This window comes from Neophocaena asiaeorientalis, unplaced genomic scaffold, assembly GCF_003031525.2.
Source record: "Neophocaena asiaeorientalis asiaeorientalis breed wild unplaced genomic scaffold, Neophocaena_asiaeorientalis_V1.1 scaffold1499, whole genome shotgun sequence".
In the NCBI taxonomy this organism is placed as follows: Eukaryota; Metazoa; Chordata; class Mammalia; order Artiodactyla; family Phocoenidae; genus Neophocaena; species Neophocaena asiaeorientalis.
The window spans coordinates 12,472-32,976 of NW_020172769.1; the positions used below are offsets into that span (position 1 = coordinate 12,472).

Below are 20,505 nucleotides of genomic sequence, written 5' to 3' on the forward strand. Positions count from 1 at the left end.
TGCAAATTTTGGCCTCTAGATTAATCAGGGTGATTCCTAACTGGGAAACCAAAAGCAGATATTCTCTATCAGGGGTCTTTAATCTTTTCTGAGCACTGACACCTCTGAAAACAAGTAGAAGCTATGGATCCTCTCACCAGAAAAAAAACTAACGCACATTCAAAGAAAGTGGTTCGTTCCTGTTGTGCTTGCATTAAAAAAAAATATGAAAAAAACAATGGGACTTCCTGTTTCTGGTGCCCAGGCCCCACCCATGAGTTGCTGAATGGAGAGAAGAGCTCAGTGCTATTTTTCTCTAACCTTAAGACATAAATTCAAGAGAGCCCTCAGTCCCTTTCTAGCTTGATTCTGGCCTGTCTCTAGAGTTCCTGGGAAATTCTGGAGAGTAGCATGTGCTCCAGAAGGTGGGAACTGTCTCTGGCTCTGGAACTTCTACTGCTGCCTCATTTGTTCCTGGCAACCAGCATGCAAGGTAATTTCCACAAATTGTCTGCCTCTAATTGTGCGCTGAAAGCCCTGTCAGACGGAAAAGGGAAGATGCGGTGTGGCTCAACCTGGAAGTGGAGTAGGGGCTCCAGGCAGCAGGTATTTTCATCCTAGTAACAGGGCTGTGGTGAGTTGGGGAGCCTTCCTTAGCCTGGAGAATCAGACTCCATCTCTTTCCCCAAGGGGACGTGACAAAATTAGGACCTTGGTGAGATGGGAAAGTAGGCCCCCCATATTAGGTGCTGTGGTTTGTCCTCTGTAAAGTCTCCTTGCATTGTGAATAACAGGAAGCTGCTCTGATAGCCGCCACATTTTATCCTCAGATGTGTTGTGCTCCTTGAGGCATTCTTTGAGACCTCTATGCAAGGAATTGTGTCATGAGCAAAGGTAAATGATGTTGTCATTGTCCCAGAGAGAGATCAAAACTGTGGGAAAGGAAACTTGTCTAGGGTCTCTGAGTGAGAGTCTGAGCAGAGGACTCAGTACCAGAGGAACCCCCAAATATCTGATTAAGAGTTCAGGTTCATTCTTCTGCCATGGGCTAACTTTCCTTTCCCTGTTACAGCTGCCCAGCCCTCCAGTACCTGTCTGAGAATTGAGAGCTAAGCTATTGTCTTTCTCACTATTCCCCCTAATAAATACTCAGGTCTTTTTCATTTAAGGGGCTTTAATGCTCACCACTATGGAAAAAAATGAGTAAAAGTGAATGTTCGTATGGGAAACAAATATAACATCATAGAATTATGACATAGAATTATAACTTTTAGGGAGATGAGATAGCAATGCTTGAAGGAAACCCTGTTGGCCACTCATGCAAGGCCTCTCAGGGTGGTAATACATTGGATCTGGTTTATGACAGGTTTAGGAGAGGAAGAAATTTTTCTCTACCCTTCTAGGTTCTTCTGACTGGTCTAAGAATTAAATTGACATGAGACATATTAACAAGAGAAAATCAGAGTTTAATATTGCGTACATGGGAGAAACCAAGAAAACCTGAATAACTTGCCATAATGGCTGAAGCCCTCACTTTAAATACCATCCTCAGCTAAAGACAAAAGAGGATGTTAAGGGTGACAGTTCTGGGAGGTTATCAGGAAAAGCACAGTAAACAAGGGTAAGGTTGTTAGGCAGACTTAAGTTAGTGCCTTCTCCGTTGATAAGAGTTTCTAGAGACTTGGTCTCCCTTTCTGTCCTCTTCCGGTACAGAGAGGGAGACACCCTTACAAATGAAAATTTCCCTTACAAATATAAATGTTTCTTACAAAAGTGTAACTCCTACATGATTTTCAGAATGTTTCTCTTTCTTTAGAAAATAACCAGCTTAAAACAATTAATATGCCAAAGAAACATATATTAGGGTGGCAAATTCTGCTCCCTTAGGCTGTGTAAGCTTAGATACATGATATATTCAGGGTACTCATGGCTGTGTGGGCTCCATGGGACTGAGTTTACTCATAGGGCACTGATATGACCTTGGGAGTGGGGGCTGGCATGAATTATTCATCCAATTGTTGGGAAAGATAGAGATGCCAAGAGAACTGGAATATTTCAGGACTTTTCTAGACTTAGGTCAATGTGTCTAAATCTTTTTATGTCTAGATTATGCCTACAGATGGTCCTTTTATCCCCAATTTATGACTCCCTCACCCCAGAACCACATTTCATCTAAATTTAACTTTGCTGTTTGCCTTGAAGGAGGTTCTGTCTCTCTTACCTCTAGGTCTATACAAATGCCTTTCCTCCTGCCTAAAATTTCCTTCACTCTCTTCTCTTCAGCTCCTCCCTTAGCATTCCATTTTCATGTGACTTCCTCCTGGAAACCTCAGACTCCAAGTTATGGTTGGTGAACTGCTTGGCTGTCTGTTTCCTTGAGCCCCGTGAGGACAGGGACCTTGTCCAGTGCTGAACACGGCACAGTGCCTAGAACATGGCATGGGCTCAATAAATAATTGTTAATCCTATGAATGAATGATATCAAAGAACTTCCTTTCAGGTTATCTGTCCAGATCTTCCTAGGGGTATAGTAATTCTCTCCTCCCCAGTAAGGGATGCTCTTGTGAAGAAATTTAAGAAGTAGTTTTAAATCTTCTCCTTAATCCCTCCTCAGACTTGAGTTTCTCAGCTCTCTGACCTCAGGGCCCCCTCATCACTAGTAGGCATCTTCCCTGTCTCCCTTCAGTACAACAGAGTGTGGTGGAAACAGCTTGAACTGGGAATCAGAAGATCTATGTTCTGAGTTCCATGCCATGGGACTTTCTATAAACTGTGAAAGCTTCCTGAGCCTCAATTTTCTTCACTCTGTTATGGATATAACAATATGCTCACCATTTTTTCAAGGGGTTATTGTTAAGATCAAAAGAAATGAATGTGAAATTGCTCTGTGACTGTGACCACATACAATTTGAGGTAGATAAGAGCTGAGAAGAACATAAGGAAACTCTAAAGCCCCGCACTCTCTCCTGAGCCACAGACCTGAATTTCTAACTGCTTTTTAAACATCTCCAGACTCTCCAAACACATTTCCAAAATCTAACTCCCCATCTTTGTTCCAGCTATCTACTGCTGCATAACAAGCCACCACAACGCTGGGACTTCCTCACCTTCCAGTTAGTCATTGCAATCTGGCCGATTAAACTCATTAGACTTCCCATCTCAGGAAATGGAACTCTCTCTGTTCATCTTGTCCCCCATGACACACATCTGGAGTCTTGATATCTATTGACAAATTACTTCCTTGAAAGGTTTGTACAGGTTTGTTAAATAGTTGATCTCATTAGAGAGCTCCAGGTAACTCTATATCAATATCTTTAAAACTCACCTCTTTCAGTGCTTCAAAGTTTTACTAGAAATCACATGACTTGTTTTTAGAGTAATCAGAATTTCCCCTTTAGGACGTCTTTCTCCTTCCTGGGTAGACACTTTTTGTATGAAATTACAGCTTCCTTTGATCTGAATTCCCCCCACCCTGTTTTAGTTTTGCTTCTCTACAAACAAGAAACATGGGTAAGCACAGGAAAGATCTGCTTCATATTCTGTTATAAACTACAGGTAAACACAGTTACTTTATCCTAAGCATCCACACACATAACTAACTACTTCTTCTCGATAGAATTAAATCAAAATAGTACTTTTCTTAAGGTGGTTTTCTACTTCTAAAACATGGAATTGTTAGGAAGGCAAATCAAGACTTTTTTCAATTTACTTTAAAATTTGAAAAAATACATAAATATATTATATATAAGAAAACTATAAGTGAATCTATCTTTCTGAATTTATTAGACAATCCTCTGTAACAGACTAAATCACCACCTTGTTATCCCAAATTATACTACAATGGCTGTACATTAATTTTTACAATCTCTATTAGTAATATTAATGCATCTTTCTTCAACTTGTGATTGGATTAAAGAATCCTTCCAGAAGACTAGAATATTTTTTTCCTTTTTTTTATGGTTAATCAAGCATTCTTTCTACTGTTTCTATCTTTAGGTTCATGTTGCTTTTTAAGCCCACCCTTTCATTAGATATTTCATAGCAAAACTCGCTTTTCTTTTATTAAATTAATTTTTATTTTATATTGGAGTGTAGTAGATTTACAATATTGTGTTAGTTTTATACGTAAACATATATTCATTCTTTTTCAGATTCTTTTCCCCAAACTCACTTTTCCATTGCTATTCTAAACCATTAGTCTCAGCCCATGAGAGGCTGCTGGGTTTATATTTCAAGGTTTCCCTTAGCTGCTTTTTATTGATTTCTTGATACTGAAACCATGAATGCTCTACTCAACACTCTTTTTTAAAAAATATCTTTATTGGAGTATAATTGCTTTACAATGGTATGTTAGTTTCTGCTTTATAGCAAAGTGAATCAGTTATACATATACATATGTTCCCATATCTCTTCCAATGTTGTTAATCATTGCTTGTTTCCTGTTTAGTTCTTCTAGGTCCTTGTTAAATGTTTCTTTCACTTTCTCTTTTCTATTTACAAGGTTTTGGATCATCTTTACTATCATTATTCTGAATTCTTTTTCAGGTAGACTGCTTATTTCCTCTTCATTTGTTAGGTCTGGTGGGTTTTTATCTTAAAAAAAAAGGGTGTCTGTGGTCTTATTATGATTTTCGGCAGCCTCTCTGCTAATGGATGGGGCTGTGTTCCTGTCTTGCTAGTTGTTTGGCATAGGGTGTCCAGCACTGTAGCTTGCTGGTCGTTGATTGAAGCTGGGTGTTGGTGTGGAGATGGAGATCTCTGGGAGATTTTTGCTGTTTGATATTACATGGAGCTGGGAGGTCTCTTGTGGACCAGTGTCCTGAAGTTTGCTCTCTCACCTCAGTGGCACAGCCCTGATGCCTATCTGGAGCACAAAGAGACTGTCCTCCACATGGCTCAGAATAAAGGGGAGAAAAATAGAAAGAAAGAAAGAGGTTAAAATTAAATAAAGTAAGATAAAATAAAATAAAATAATTAAAATAAAAAATAATTATTAAGAAAAACTTTTTTAAAAGTAAAAAAACACAAAAAAGTAAACAAACAAAACGGACGGCTAGAACCCTAGGACAAATGGTGAAAGCAAAGCTATACAGACAAAATCTCTCACAGAAGCACACACACACACACTCATAAAAAGAGGAAAAGGGGAAAAAATAATCTATCTTGCTCCCAAAATCCACCTCCTCAATTTGGGATGATACGTTGTCCCTTCAGGGATTCCACAGATGCAGGGTACATCAAGTTGACTGTGGGGATTTAATCTGCTGTTTCTGAGGCTGCTGGGAGAAATTTCCCTTTCTCTTCTTTGTTCGCACAGTTCCCAAGGTTCAGCTTTGGATTTGGCCTTGCCTCTTCGTGTAGGTCACCTGAGGGTGTCTGTTCTTCGCTCAGATAGGACGGGGTTAAAGGAGCCGCTGATCCGAGGGCTCTGGTTCACTCAGGCCGCGGGGAGGGAAGGGTACGGATGAGGGGCGAGCGTGCAGCGGCAGAGGCCAGCGTGACGTTGCACCAGCCTGAGGCGCCGTGCGTTCTCCAGAGGAAGTTGTCCCTGGATCCCTGGCAGTTGCGGGCTGCACAGGCTCCGGGGAGGAGAGGTGTGGATAGTGACCTGTGCTCGCACACAGGCGTCTTGGTGGCGGCAGCAGCAGCCTTAGCGTCTCCTGCCCGTCTCTGGGGTCCGCGCTGTTAGCCGCGGCTTGCGCCCATCTCTGGAGCTCCTTTAAGCAGCGCTCTTAATCCCTCCTCCTCGTGCACCAGGAAACAAAAGCAGGAAAAAGTCTCTTGCCTCTTCGGCAGGTCTAGACCTTTTCCCGAACTCCCTCCTGGCTAGCTGTGGTGCACTATCCCCTTCAGGCTGTGTTCACGCCGCCAACCCCAGTCCTCTCCCTGGGATCAGACCGAAGCCCGAGCCTCAGCTCCCAGCCCCGCCCGCCCCGGTGGGTGAGCAGACAAGCCTCTTGGGCTGGTGAGTGCTGGTTGGCACCGATCCTCTATGCGGGAATCTCTCTGCTTTGCCCTCCGCACTCCTGTTGCTGCGCTCTCCTCCGCGGCCCCAAAGCTCCCCCTCTCCGCCACCCGCAGTCTCCGCCCTCAAAGGGGCTCCTAGTGTGTGGAAACCTTTCCTCCTTCACAGCTCCCTCCCACTGGTGCAGGTCCTGTCCCTATTCTTTTGTCTCTGTTTTTTCTTTTTTCTTTTGTCCTACCCAGGTACGTGGGGAGTGTCTTGTCTTTTGGGAGGTCTGAGGTCTTCTGCCAGCCATCAGTGGGTGTTCTATAGGAGCAGTTGCACGTGTAGATGTATTTCTGATGTATGTGTGGGGAGGATGGTGATCTCCGCATCCTATTCTTCCGCCCATCTTCTCTTGTCTCCTCAACACTCTTTTATGTTGTTTCTTTTGAGAGTTTCTGGGCAGCTTTTCCATTGCTCCTCTGCTGTCTATGTCATAATAGTCATCTTTTATTCATTTATTCAGGACCCAACCATAAGACAGGGCTGCTTCACTGGCCCAGTTTGGGCACATTATGATACTTAAGAAACACAGTTCATTGGTCATAAGTAATTAAATAGTAACTCAAATTTCTACTTGAAGTCTCTCAAAGGATGTTAAAGGGAATCTAATTTATAAGCTATAGTGATACTTCCTATCATATCCTCTCATGTCCTCTTCAGTCTTCTCAAACCATCCCATTCATCTGCTGCCCAGAGATTCTCACTCCTTTGAGCCTTAGTACTATAGCACCCCTATTTCCTAAACTAACCTGAGTGGCCCCTGTTTATCTTCTCCTTTCCTCTCTGCCTTTTCAGTCCAAACCAATCTTAAGAAGTAAGCAAAAAAAAAAAAAAAAAAAAAAAAAAAGCTAAGTGAGATTAAAAGTAAGAAAAATGTGACTAGTAGGAGGTCATGAGGAGAAAACTGGGAACAATTATGTATACATTTTTGTCCCTGCCATTCATTCATTCATTCTTTCATTCTATACTAAACAACAAATGTGAGCTAAGTATTGTGAGGATTGAGTAAGACATGATCTTTGCCTTTGAGAAGCTCACAATCTTAGTGACTATGGGTCTGTTATGGTTTCTCCCTCCCCCTTACACTTTAGTTTGAAGTTTTTTTGAGCATGTGGGGAATACCCTGGACAAACAAGATATTGTTATAAAGCAGACCCCATTCTTACAAGGAGAAATGATGTGTATTATAACTGGCTCTGGATCATGACTTGAGTCTATATGCTCAATTTTTCATTCCTCATTGTGTTCATCTTCATTCCTCCTTCCCCAAGGAAGCTTCAGGTAAGTTTTCTGGTCCTACCATGGTGCTGGGGCCTCTTTCTTATCATCACATGTCCTAGCCAAAGACCTGTTTTTGCTTTTGTTTTGTGCATGCTGATGTCTTTTACTTTTAGACCTAGCCTACAAGTGAAAGCTTCTTCAGGAGCTGCTACAGGTTTTTGGATTTTTGGCCCCTACTTCAACATTCTTCACTCTTCCAGATTCACATATAGGCATTCATTCCTTAAAAATATATCATTAGTCTAGTCCTTATTTTACCACTGTTTTGGTACAAGAAAGTAAGTTCAACAGGCAGTTGTTAAACATCTCAGTACTTAATGCATAGTACTAGATGTTATGGATACAAAATTAACGTAGGTAATAATAATAAAACAATACATGACATTTATTGAATACTTACTAATCTTCCAAGTATTAGTCTAAGTACTTTATGTGTATTGATTATTTGTATTAATTTAATTGTATCCTAAGCATTTATTTGTGTAACTCTGGGTCAGGGTTCTTTAGAGTAAAAAGAACCAATAGGATATATATAAATATATAGAAAGAGATTTATTATGAGGCCCATGCAGTTATGGAAGCATAACCCATATTATGTACTTCTTTGGAGAAGTCCCATGATCTGCCATCTGCAAGACGGGGGCCAGGAAAGCTACAGGTGTAGTTCCAGTACAAATCCACAGGCCTGAGAATATATAGACTCATGATTTGAGTCTATATGTTCTGTGTTCTTCATTCTCAGTGGACTCATCTTCATTCATCCTTCCACAAAGAGTCTTCAGGGGAGCCAATGGTCTAATTCCTAGTTCAAGTCCTAAGGTCCAAGGACCAGGAGCACTGATGTCCAAGGGTAGGAGAAGATGGATATTCCAGCTCAAGGTAGAAAGCAAATTTGCCTTTTTTTTCTGCCTTTTTGTCCTATTCTGGCCCTCAGTAGATTGGATGATGCTCACACACATTGGTGAGGGTGATCTTCTTACTCAGTCTACTGATTCAAATGCTAATCTCTTCCAGAAAAACCCTTATAGATGATCCACAAATAGTGTTTTACCAGCTGTCTGGGCATCCTTTAACTCAGTAAACTTGACACATGAACTTCACCTTCACAAACTCTGTAAGATAAATACTAAAACAAAGGCAGAGATGTTAGGTAAAATGCTCAAGGTTATACAGCTAATAAGTGGGCCAGGATTTGCATAGTCTAATTCCAGAACCCATGATCTTTTTTTTTTCTTTTCTTTCTTTATTTAGTTTTGGCTGTATTGGGTCTTTGTTGCTTCACGCAGGCTTTCTCTAGTTGTGGCGAGCTGGGGCTACTCTTTGTTGCAGTGTACAGGCTTCTCATTTCAGTGGCTTCTCTTGTTGTGGAGCACGGGCTCTAGGCACGTGGGCTTCAGTAGTTGTGGCACGCAGGCTCAGTAGCTGTGGCTCATGGGCTCTAGAGCACAGGCTCAGTAGTTGTGGCTCATGGGCTTAGTTGCTCCAAGGCATGTGGGATCTTCCTGGACCAGGGCTAGAACCCCTGCATTGGCAGGCGGATTCCTAACCATTGCACCACCAGGGAAGTCCCCAGAGCCCATGATCTTAACCATCATACTACAATGGAAAATGAGTTAAACTCATAAGACTCATTTTTTGTCCTTAGGAAGCATGTGATCTGGTGATAAAGGCAAGTAATAGATATTAAATGGATCACTTTAATATGATATGAGTTCTAAGATATAGACATGCACAGGATATTGTAGCTTTCCTTCCTCCTTCCTTCACCACCTATGTGTAATGATTCAAAAAAAGCCATCCTGGTGGTTGGCTGTGACTTCTTACTGAGAAATAAAGTGGTTAATTGTGGGTTGTGCTATCTTCCTAAGCATATGTCTGAGACTTGTTGGAGAGTCTACCAAGGATGACCTAGGCCAGCAGAATGAAGACAGGAAGATTTTTCCTCCCAGGGGGCATTTGGCATTGTCTGGAGATATTTTTGATGGTCACAACTGGAATGATGCTACTGGCATCTAGTGGGCAGAGGCCAGGGAGGCTGCTAAATATCCTACAATGCACAAGGACAGCCCTTCACAACAAGGAGTTCTCTGGTCCGAAAAGTCAATAATGCCAAGGTTGAAAAACACTGACCTAGGCTGTCAGAGATTATAAAGTATGGAATGGATCAATCAGAAACACTGTGGAAATAAATGCCTGTGTGTGTTTGTGAACGCACCAGGCATAGATTAAATGCTCCATAACTGGTTGTTGAATGGATAGATGGATGGTAGGAAGGATTAGTGACTAGGAACTTGAAAGACCTGGGGACACAGGCATTTTGAATCTTTATTGAATGTTTTCGGGAATGATAGACATGTGGAAAGTAAATAGGTATAGATACGATGTTAAACAATATGAAGTTTTGTGTGACAGTATATGAGGTAAGAGCGATATAGATCATATTTCTTCTTTCCTCTACCATTAGCTTTTATCTACTGCTCTTTCTCAGCCTATACATTTACACTTAGTTTTCCTCCCTCCACAGAGAGAGTTAGCAGACCTTCCTTCATCTTATGTCTTCTGGCTATCACCTTTTCTTTCTCCTTGCATTCAAGAAACCAGGTTTTTTAGAACTGAGGCTTATACAATTTGGAGTGCCCTCATGAGAAAGAGAACAGAACTGTAAATACAAATAGGAACAAAAATGAATGTAGTTAGAATGAGAAAAGAAAGCCCAGTGTATCACAAGTTTTTTAAAAAGCTGACAAATACAAAAGCCAGAAAAATAGCACAATATTTTTATTAATAAAATGCGTTCACTCTCCTATAATACTTTGCCACTGACTAACTCTGGTTCCCTTTCATTTCTAACCTTGTTTCTCCTTTACTTCTTACCTACTGCTGGAGAATTAAATTGAAACACAAAGAACACAAGCACAGAGAGGAGACGTGACTCGTCATCATTTTCTTTGAAAATGTCCTGTTATGAGAGTAAGGGAGAGAGCTAGGGCTGGCTCAGTGTCCTTTTTCTTTATCCTCTAGGGCAGAATTAGATGGATTTTAAGCACATCTCCCACTTCTCAAGCTCTGACTATCACTGAGTTCCTGATCAGGGGTCAGGTCCTCTGATAAAGATCATACCCACTGCTCCCAAGCAAAAGGCTCTTCCTTCTTCTTTGTTCCACCAGCCCAGGCCAAAGCCTGGGCCACTGGGCAGCTCTGCCTTTTTTAAAATGGGTCTCACTCACTCTGCCTCTCATTGACAGATTATTCAAAATATGCCACCTCCGGCAGCAACGTGAGTCTGTCAATCTCCAGTTTGCCGAGGAACTACAAATCACTCACCTGGTTTTATACTACTGACCAGAAGATTGTAGAATGGGAATCCGGTCAGCTTAAATACTTCAATACTAAATTTAAGGACAGGGTCAGGCTTGATCTTCAAAGTGGCACACTGCACATCCATAACGTCCAGAAGGAGGACAGCAGCACTTACCTCCTGATGGTGCTGAAGGACCATGGGTACGAGGACGAATGGAAGATCCCACTGGTGGTGCTTGGTGAGTTAGGGGAACCAAAGGGCAAGTCCCCACTCCAGGGCCCTGGACAGACCACTGGGAGGGGACTCTCCCTGGGAGGGGGAGGGAAAAACCTCAGGATAGGCTTAATTCATTTCTCCTGGAGCCAGTTCCACTTGGAAGTGAGGCTGGGCCAGCCAGACTCGAAGTAGATTACTGTGGGACATTTAAAACCTCTTCTGACATTAAGGAGTCTAAGATTTGAAGATAAAGAAAACAGTAAGGATGGTTTCCTCTCTATTCTCTTCATGCTCTCCTGTGATCAACCCAAATCAGTTCTGAGCTCTTCTTAATAACATAACTGAACAAAGACTTCATCAAACATAAGGAAAAAGATAGAAGAGATAAAGGATTGGGCAAGAGCCGTTCAAGACTGTTTTTACCTTACTGAATGGGTGGGAAAAAAACTTCCACTCCTAGTGCCAGCCTAACGAGTATACGTGAAGTAAGGGCTAGAACATTATACTCGGAGTCAGACAGACCTGGGTTTAAAACCCTGGTCAGTAACTTACTAGCTGTGTGAACTTGGAGAAAGATCTTGCCATCTCTGCCCCATTAGGTAAGATTCTGTTGATGGCAAGCGATGGAGACCAATTTGATGTACCTTTAGCAAAAAAGAATTTCTTGAAAACTAGGACTATTTAAAGCAATGCAAGGAGTTTAGAAGAGTCAAGAAGGGCTGAAGGGGAGGAAGAATGGTCTAAGAGGCTAAAATCCCCTTCTCACTCACTTCCTCCATGTCATATGGCCTGAAAGTTCAAGACGTACTGGGAACAGGAAAGATTCAAAGGCTCTTACAGTGGTTTTTAAGAAAATCCCAAATTTGTATCATTTACCAAATTCTGTGGTAAATATTCCCACCACAGCCACCTCCAAACTGCTAATGGTTTCACAACCACCTTGCAAAATTTCTGAATATCTTAAAATCTGCAAGCTGGCTTGGCTTTAGCACACTTGCCTAGGGATAAGACCCTGAGGGTGCGATTAGCAGAAGAATTATCCTTCAGTCCAGCCCAGGAATTTCTGACAGCTCAAAGGGGGCATCTTGGAGCCAGTCTGCCCTAGCTTGCTCTGTCCACAATGTGCTCAGGGCTGTGCTGTTCACCATGGGAAATGAGAAAGGTATGCAAGACTTGAGTCCAGACCACAGGAAATGATGAAAGACAGTGTGAAGATTGCTCATGTAAAGTATGCAGGAGGAGTCCAGCAATCTGATAGGGTTTCACGGAGGAGATGGATCTAGAGTTCAGGAGGTCAGATGGCAGAGCCTCCATTGCCCCTCACAGACATATGACCCAGAGGCTAGCACTGATTGGGTCAATTCTCTGCCACATTTTAATCCTATGACATCTGAGCTGTATTGATTCTGTAAGTGTTTTACGCTTGACCAGAAGGAAAAGACCCCAGAGGATTTCAGGTAAAGCAGTCCTAGTCAAGGAAGGAGCAGATGATGGGATTACCTCTCAACAAATCTGGCTGCAGGATGACATCAGTGAAGATGCTGTGACCTCCAACATGCATGTAACGCTTACACCCTGCAAAAGCACTTCCTCATGGATGATGGCATTGTATATTACTAACATGAGTCATCCTACATGCAAGAAAGAAGTTCAAGGGATTAATTATCTTGCCTAATGTCACTCTACCAGGACCAAGTCCAGGGACCAGGCTGGTCTCACTGTAAAGCAAGTGTTTTGTCTTTTCTATTGCATAACTGATCCATCCATCCATCCATCCATCCATCCGTCCATCCATCCACCTATCCCTTTCATCAGATACTTATAGAATACCTGCTCTGTGGCTGGCACTGAGATACCAAAGTTAACTGATGCAGTGCTGTTCATCACTACTGACTTTTGCTGAGAATTCCATGAGGTTCTTCTCTGTAGTTCTGCCAGCATCCAGGAAAGGTATAGGGTGGTACCCCTTACCCCAGGACTCTTGCTGAATCTGAGCCCAAGAACTCTTGAAGGACTGATAGGCCAAGGTGCCAAGTGTGGACCATTGCTAGAGAAGGGGCCCTGAGCAGCTCAGACAGTTGGGATATCAAGTCCAACCCCGCTGATATCTATGCTAAACCTCTGTTGTTCTTTCTGGCCCACAGATTGTCATAACCCCATTTTTGTTTCTGGGTGCATGGCTCCCCCTTCTGGATGCAGCTTAGCTTCACTCCAAGGAGTAGCTCTTTCAGTCTGAAGCCTCCAGAGGTCAAAACTGCTCACTGGCTCCCTCTGCAGGGGCCTCTTCTCCATGACTGCTCCTGCAGCCCTCTGGGGCTCCCTTTGTACTTTGTTGGCGAAACCCTCCCAGCATAAATGCTTCATAAATGCATAAACCCATTGTCTCATCTTAACATATTCATTTTTAGACCCTGTACGAAAACCTGACATAAAAGTCAATAAGACACAGGAAGTGAACAAGTGTTACCTGACCTTGTCCTGTGTGATCAAGGACCAGCCTGTAAACTACACCTGGTATGCAGAGTCCCTTCCAAAAGAGTTCCAGAGCAGTGTGCTTGAAGTGACCCATACACCACAAAACTACTCCAGTTCTTACACCTGCCAAGTCAGCAATCCTGTGAGCAGCCAAAATAAGACAGTCAACTTCACGTCACCCTGTGTACAGGGTAAGAGATACTGCCAGGGGAGCTGAGGTGGGCACAGGGTAACTAGTTTTCTCTTGAAGGAAGAAAATCGTGGAGATCTTATTCAGCCTCCTGGCACAGAAATTAGTGGAGAATCCCAAAGGCATGGAAGACTTGGGTTCTCTAAGGTTTCACTGCCTTGTTGAGAGCGTTCACTGCCTCTCAGCAGCTCACCTCGGCTTTGTGGAGCTCAGGGTCCTCATCTGCAAAGGGCAGTTGGCACAGGGGCTCTGATTTCCCCTTCTCCTGCTGTGCTCTAACAGTGCATCATCCTGGAATCTGAGGCCAGTGTCCTTGCAGGATAATCTGAGATTTCAGGGTGAGCAGGGAGAAAAAGGACAAGTAGAGGAACGGTCCAGACACTGTTGGGCAGCAACACAGAGGCATTTCTGGTGGGCAGCGAAGGAAAAAAGGGCCAACTGGATGAGCATGAGTGAGAACAAGTGGTGAACAGGAGAACCTGATCCTAAGGTAGAGACTTGCTCTTCTTCCCCAGGTGTATGCTCCTTGATGAAGCTGGAAAAGCAAACTCTGGGTTTCGTGTTTCAGATTTCTCTGTCTCCTGGGAGGATCCACTCATTAGAGCACCACTCCTCGTTCTCTCTCAAGCCTACACAGGTCCCATAGTGGGGTAGCTATGAGCATAGGTTTTGGAGTCAGTTACACCTGGGATTAATCCTGGGACTGTCACTTACTAGCTAAACAAGTTACTTAGCTTCTCCAAGTCATGTCCTTTTTTTTTTTTTTTTCATATTTATTGGAGTATAATTGCTTTATGATGTTGTGTTAGTTTCTGCTGTACAACAAAGTGAATCACTGTATGTATACATGTATCCCCATATCCCCTCCTTCTTGAGCCTCCCTCCCACCCTCCCTCCCTATCCCACCCCTCTAGATGGTCACAAAGCACCGAGCTGATCTCCCTGTGCTACGCATCATCTTCCCACCAGCTATCTATTTTACATTTGGTAGTGTATATCTGTCAATGCTACTATCTCACTTCATCCCAGCCTCCCCTTCCCCCACTGTATCCTCAAGTCCTTTCTCTACGTCTGCATCTCTATTCCTGCCCTGCCAGTAGGCTCATCAGTACCATTTATCTAGATTCCGTATATATGCATTAGCCTAGGGGATTTGTTTTTCTCTTTCTGACTTACTTCACTCTGTATGAAGTCATGTCCTTCTTAAATAAGACAAAACAATAGTTCTTATCTTATACTGTTATAAGGATTAAATGAGGCAATACAGATAACTACCTAGCACAGTATCTAACAAGTCCTCAATGAATGGTAGTTAACTTAGGTCCCATCCTTTTAATTCTAGAGACACTAGGGATTTGGCAACCACTTAATAAATTTGGATCACCATCTTCAGCATTTCAGGCCCTGTGCTCTCCACAGGCCTGAAATCATATCCCCAAGCCCTGGTGTACAAATCCCTCCAGAATAACTCATACCTGTGGTGCCAACATTTACCTGAGATTCCTGTCATACCCAATCATCAGGGATCATGGCCCCTGGAGACATGGCTCTTTCATGGTCTTCTTGGACCCAATCTACTCTGCCCACCTGTGCTAATTTCTTTACCTCTGCTCCCACACATGAGCTATGGAAACTGTATGTTCAGTATTCTTCCCAACTAACTGGTCATGTCTCTTCTAGTCTTTACTGATATGCCCTGCTTTTCTGCCACCATAGACCCAGTATGACACTTTGGTGTCTGACCATAAGACCACCAGTTGGCTGGGTGGTCCTAACACCACCTTTATATCACCACCATATCCTGAGATCCAGATAAAGGAAGAGAAACAATCCCTGTCCTTTATAGAATGAAAGTGGCTCTGCTCATTCACAGAGAGGATGAAAGCAATAATACATCTATTTTTTGAAGGGCTAAGCCCATCTTGTCACTTTTGTGTGTGTGTGTGTGTGTGTGTGTGTGTTATGCGGGCCTCTCACTGTTGAGGCCTCTCCCTCTCACTGTTGTGGCCTCTCCCGTTGCGGAGCACAGGCTCCGGATGCGCAGGCTCAGCGGCCATGGCTCACGGGCCCAGCCGCTCCGCGGCATGTGGGATCTTCCTGGACCGGGGCATGAACCCATGTCCCCTGCATTGGCAGGCGGACTCTCAACCACTGCACCACCAGGAAAGCCCCATCTTGTCACTTTTTAGCTCTCCAAATTATCCTAGAAAAGTATCCCTAATTCTTCTTCCCTAATTTATCAGTATCCTGCCTTCCCCTTCTGTATCTCTTTATTTCCCTTTCTTTTTTTTTCCTACCCCTTTTTTCCTCCTATTTGGTACTGACGGTTAGTAGTGTAGAGAAACAGGGAAGGGAACTAATACTTCCTTCCCTAGAGTTAACGCATAGCATCATATTATCAACTGCACCTGAAACTCTGCTCTACTTAATTGCTGCCCAGTGTAGGAGAGTGATTCTTTCCCAGGTCCACAGAGGTGCCAAGGTAACCTTCAAGTACAGGACTCAGCTAAGCCAGTGATATTTCAGGGATTTCTGTACTCTTTATACTTTACATCTGGGAGTTTGAGCTTTGCTCAATCTGGGAAAAGGATGTCCCAGGCACACTGGGTCTGGATTGAGGGAGGAAACAATTCCCCTGCTCTATAAGCTCCCATGCCAATGTCCAGTACCCCTGCCCCTTCTCAACACATTAATCAAGACACCTAAATGTTTTGTGTTTTCTTGTTCTTTCAGCCCCATCCTCTGGAGTAGCTTGGACTGCCACTTGGCTAGTGATCATGGTAACCACTGTTCTTGGTCTCCTATGGATCTGAGATAAACTCTTCTAACTCAAGAGTGAAACTTCAAGAATGCAAGACCTTGCCCTCATCGGTAACCATAATATTAACCAGGACAGAAGTTCTGGTTATATAGGATGGGTGAAAGTATTGAGATGTCTACAAGGATTTTCAAATTAACTTTTTTAAACCACAGTAATTTTATTTTATATCCTCTAGTTGTTTTTTAACATACATATACACATGCATTCTTCCCATCAAAAAATGGGCAAAATGTATTATGCAATGTTTTCTTGTTGGAATAAATATTTGATATGACTGCCAAAGTGGATTCCTAAAGTTGCCCCAAATTTGTCGGACAATGCCTGCTCCATTAGCCTAGACAAACTGGAACATGGAGATACAAAGGGCAACACCTGGGACCACTGCCTCCTGTGTGCCTACGTGGCTGGGAGGTAATTTGTGCTGTCTCTAACTCTTGCTTCCACATCCTTGCCAAACCTCCTGGGGTTCCAGCTCTCAAACTCCTCCCCCACCAAGTTCTGGTCTCCTTCTCAGTGTTTTGCCTGTTCTAGCCTCTGTGAGGAACATACTTATTAGGTTTCCTGGGAATGTGGGGTCAGGCTTACTCCCCCAGAACTGAGTATGCAGCTTATTTTTTTTTTTTTGCCCTGACTTTTTTACATCTTTATTGGAGTATAATTGCTTTACCATGTTGTGTTAGTTTCTGCTGTATAACAAAGTGAACCAGCTCTACGTATACATATATCCCCTCCCTCTTGAGCATCCCTCCTACCCTCCCTATCCCAGCCCTCTAGGTCGTCACAAAGCACCGAGCTGATCTCCCTGTTCTATGCAGCAGCTTCTCTCTAGCTATCTATTTTACACAGGGCAGTGATATCTGCCAATGCTACACTCTCACTTCATCCCAGCCTCCCCTTCCTCTCCTGTGTCCACAAGTCCATTCTCTATGTCTGAGTCTCTATTTCAGCCCTGCCACTACATTCATCAGTACCATTTTTCTAGATTCCATATATATTGAGTATGCAGCTTTACCACATAAAGAGGGTCCTTCCCAAACCTCTTATTGGGAGCTGAGTTTCCTCTCCTCCTCTTTTCACCATTGTTGCTGTATGGGCAGCTCTTCATGTCCTAGTTGTGTCCTGAGATCCAAAAAACCATCAAATCGACTAAATGCTGTCACCAGGGTCTTTCATTATAGGAAGGTAAGAGCTACCAGGCCCACCATCAACATAACACCTGGATTTTTTGCTGTATGTTCTCCTCCTCTAAGGTTCTCCATGGGTCTGGAGCTGAGAGGGTCACTAAAGGATGTGCTTCCCTTTCAATGAACTGTTCCACCACAGACCACTTTCTCTTTACACCAAATCAGCCTTACCTCCCCTTCCCCTCATCACCGCTGTAGCAGAGATAATACTGTGTGTTCAACAAACCCTTTCATTTTCTTTCTGGACTTTGATGGTTAATAATTTTATGTGTCAAACCTTATTCTGGGTGTGTCTCTGAGGGTGTTTCTGGGTGAGGTTAACATTTGAATCAGTACACTGAGTAAAGCAGATTATCCTCTCCAGTGTGGGTGGGCCTTATCCAATCAGTTGAAGGCTTGAAAAGAACAAAAAGGCTTAGGCTCCCACAAGTAGGTGAGAACTCCTCCTAACTGACTGCCTTCAAGCTGGGACATTTGGTGTTTCCTGCCTTCGGAATTGGACTGGAACTACGCCATCAGCTCTCCTGGGTCTCCAGCTTGCTAACTCAGATCTTGGGACTTGTAAACCTCCATAATTGCATGAGCAAATTCCTCATAATAAATCTCTTTAAATGTGTGTGTGTAGTGTGCTACTGGTTCTGTTTCTCTGGAAAACCCTGACTAATACATCAGCCAATAGAAAAACTCTTTTTCCCAGCTCCCATTTCATCTAACTGGGGCCCTATACCTGGTTTTAGCCAATAGAGTGCAGGTAGAATTGATGTAACAGAAAGTGAGGGACTCAGAATTGGAACCACATAATGCAAGGAGCCTCGGTTCAAGCCATTGCTTGGAAGCCGGCTGTCTGATCTGCATTGGACATGCGTGACAAGAAAGTTTGTGTTTGTTTGTTACAACAAGATAACCTGGGCTCCCTAAGACACCCTCTCTCTTCTCTCTCAGCCCAGCCTGCAGTCCAATCCCAAACTGACCTCTGATCAGCTTGCATCCTCCAATCAGGCTGTCTAGATCTCTTTTCTGTATGCAGTGTCCTCCCCTCTTCCTTCACTTTATTTTGGCAGAGGAGGAGGTATTGTTGGGAGAAACACACACACACACACACACACACATACACACACACACAGGCATGCATGCACACATACACATGAATGGAATAAAAGAGCATTTCTGGGGAAAGTAGTAAGAGGAAAGAAATGTCACTTTATATCACAAATCAGCATATTCCTGGGCTGCTAAAGAACAGGCACACCTCTCCAGGCATCACGTTGCTATTGGTTCTAGTTACTTAAAAACTTGCGGCAAATCCCACCTTAGGTCACCGGCAGCAACTCTTCTCTGTCTCTCCCATCCCTTGAGGCATTGCCAGATACAAAATATGTGCGGCTCCGTACAACAAGAAAATGAAGGACCGCTTGTTCAAAAAGCAGGAAAGGAGTGCCATTAAATGTACCAAAATGAAGCTTTTTCCTTTCTTCCACAGACTCTTTCTACTTGGGATGGTATTTTTTAACTTGCTATTTAAAGATGTTCTAAGTAAAGGAAAATTAAAATCTTAAATTATTACTATGAATTTTACTGTTTATATTGTGCAATGTCAGTTTTGAAAGAAATACAGAATATTTACTTTGTATGTAGAATCATTGAAATTACTCAGTTCATATTTCATAGCTCATACGTCCACACACATTCTACCAGCACTCTATGGAAGCCAGTGGCTTCCGTAACACAATTCCTTTGTACTTGTTTTGAGTCTCACTGAACTCCTGTGCATTGTGCATCCACTGGATTCTGCACTCATGCGGTACCATGAATGAGGCCACAAGGAACAGTGACTGACATGCATAGTGCGCACATCTCCTGCTCATGTGTGTGGCTCCCTTGTCTCAACGGACTTCAATTAAAACACAAGTTGAAAGATAAAATTATTAAGAATTTCAACTCCAAATATCATATGTTATTACTTATATGTGGAATCTAAAAAAAAAAACCGATACAAATGAACTTACTTGCAAAACAGAAAGACTCACAGACTTCAAGAGCAGACTTGTGGTTGCCGGTGGGGGGGGAAGAGTGGGGAAGAGAGATAATTTAGGAGTTTGGGAATAACATATACTCACTATGTCACATATAGTAACATATACTCACTACTATATATAAAATAGATAATCAACAGTGACCTACTGTATAGCACAGGGAACTCTACTCAATATTCTGTAATAACCTATATGGGAAAAGAATCTGAAAAAGGGTGGATATACTTATATGTATAACTGATTCACTTTGCAGTACACCTGAAACTAAGACAACACTCTAAATCAACTATACCCCAATATAAAATAAAAATTAAATTACAAAAAAGGGGGAAAAAAAGAATTTCAAGATGGTGACAGCAGAGTACTAAACCAAGTGTAACACCCTTCTGAGCATAGGGCCCTGTTTGATTGCTTAGGTCACATGCCCATGAAGCCAGGTTTGCCTTGAGGATGACTCATACCCTATGGCCAAGACAACTGCTTCTCTGAGAGTTCTAGTACAGGGATCAAACCTGATCTCATGTGTTCCTCAGACTCTCATATATTTCAAAAGTTAGTGGGATGTTTATCAGTGAACTCAAGCCTTTGTCTTTGTGCAAAGAAGATATTCCAGCATTGGCCTAAAGTTCTTACCATGAATAGCCTCGTGTGAACTGAAGTCTGAAGACAAGTTTCCTGTCATCCTTCAGTCAGCTCTGGGGAGCTCTGCAGCACTGCCCTCTGATGGCTCCATGGCAGCAAGTTTAAGTTTAAAAAGTCTTGGAATGGGAGAAAATATTTGCAAATGAAGCAACTGACAAAGGATTAATCTCCAAAATTTACAAGCAGCTCATGCAGCTCAATGTCAAAAGAACAAACAACCCAATCCAAAAATGGGCAGAAGACCTAAATAGACATTTCTCCAAAGAAGATATACAGATTGCCAACAAACACATGAAAGGATGCTCAACATCATTCATCATTAGAGATATGTAAATCAAAACTACAATGAGATATCATCTCACACCGGTCAGAA

General features: G+C 42.8%; 1 protein-coding gene across 1 annotated transcript; it reads left to right on the plus strand.

Annotated features, from left to right (window-relative positions):
* Nucleotides 1-250: 250 nt before the first annotated feature.
* On the plus strand, nucleotides 251-16,999 carry CD48 (CD48 molecule). The gene is made up of 4 exons (XM_024740844.1): nucleotides 251-472; nucleotides 10,516-10,809; nucleotides 13,196-13,453; nucleotides 16,186-16,999. The coding sequence occupies exons 1-4, from the start codon at nucleotides 391-393 to the stop codon at nucleotides 16,263-16,265; spliced, it is 714 nt and encodes a 237-aa protein (XP_024596612.1). The 5' UTR covers nucleotides 251-390; the 3' UTR covers nucleotides 16,266-16,999.
* Nucleotides 17,000-20,505: the final 3,506 nt, after the last annotated feature.

What these genes read in the sequence shown, in the direction of transcription:
- CD48 (XM_024740844.1), top strand. Translation starts at nt 391, where the DNA reads ATGTGCTCCAGAAGGTGGGAACTGTCTCTGGCTCTGGAACTTCTACTG. An exon ending in GATCCCACTGGTGGTGCTTG is followed by an intron (nt 10,810 to 13,195) that starts GTGAGTTAGGGG and finishes ATTCATTTTTAG; the next exon opens with ACCCTGTACGAAAACCTGAC. An exon ending in CACGTCACCCTGTGTACAGG is followed by an intron (nt 13,454 to 16,185) that starts GTAAGAGATACT and finishes TTGTTCTTTCAG; the next exon opens with CCCCATCCTCTGGAGTAGCT.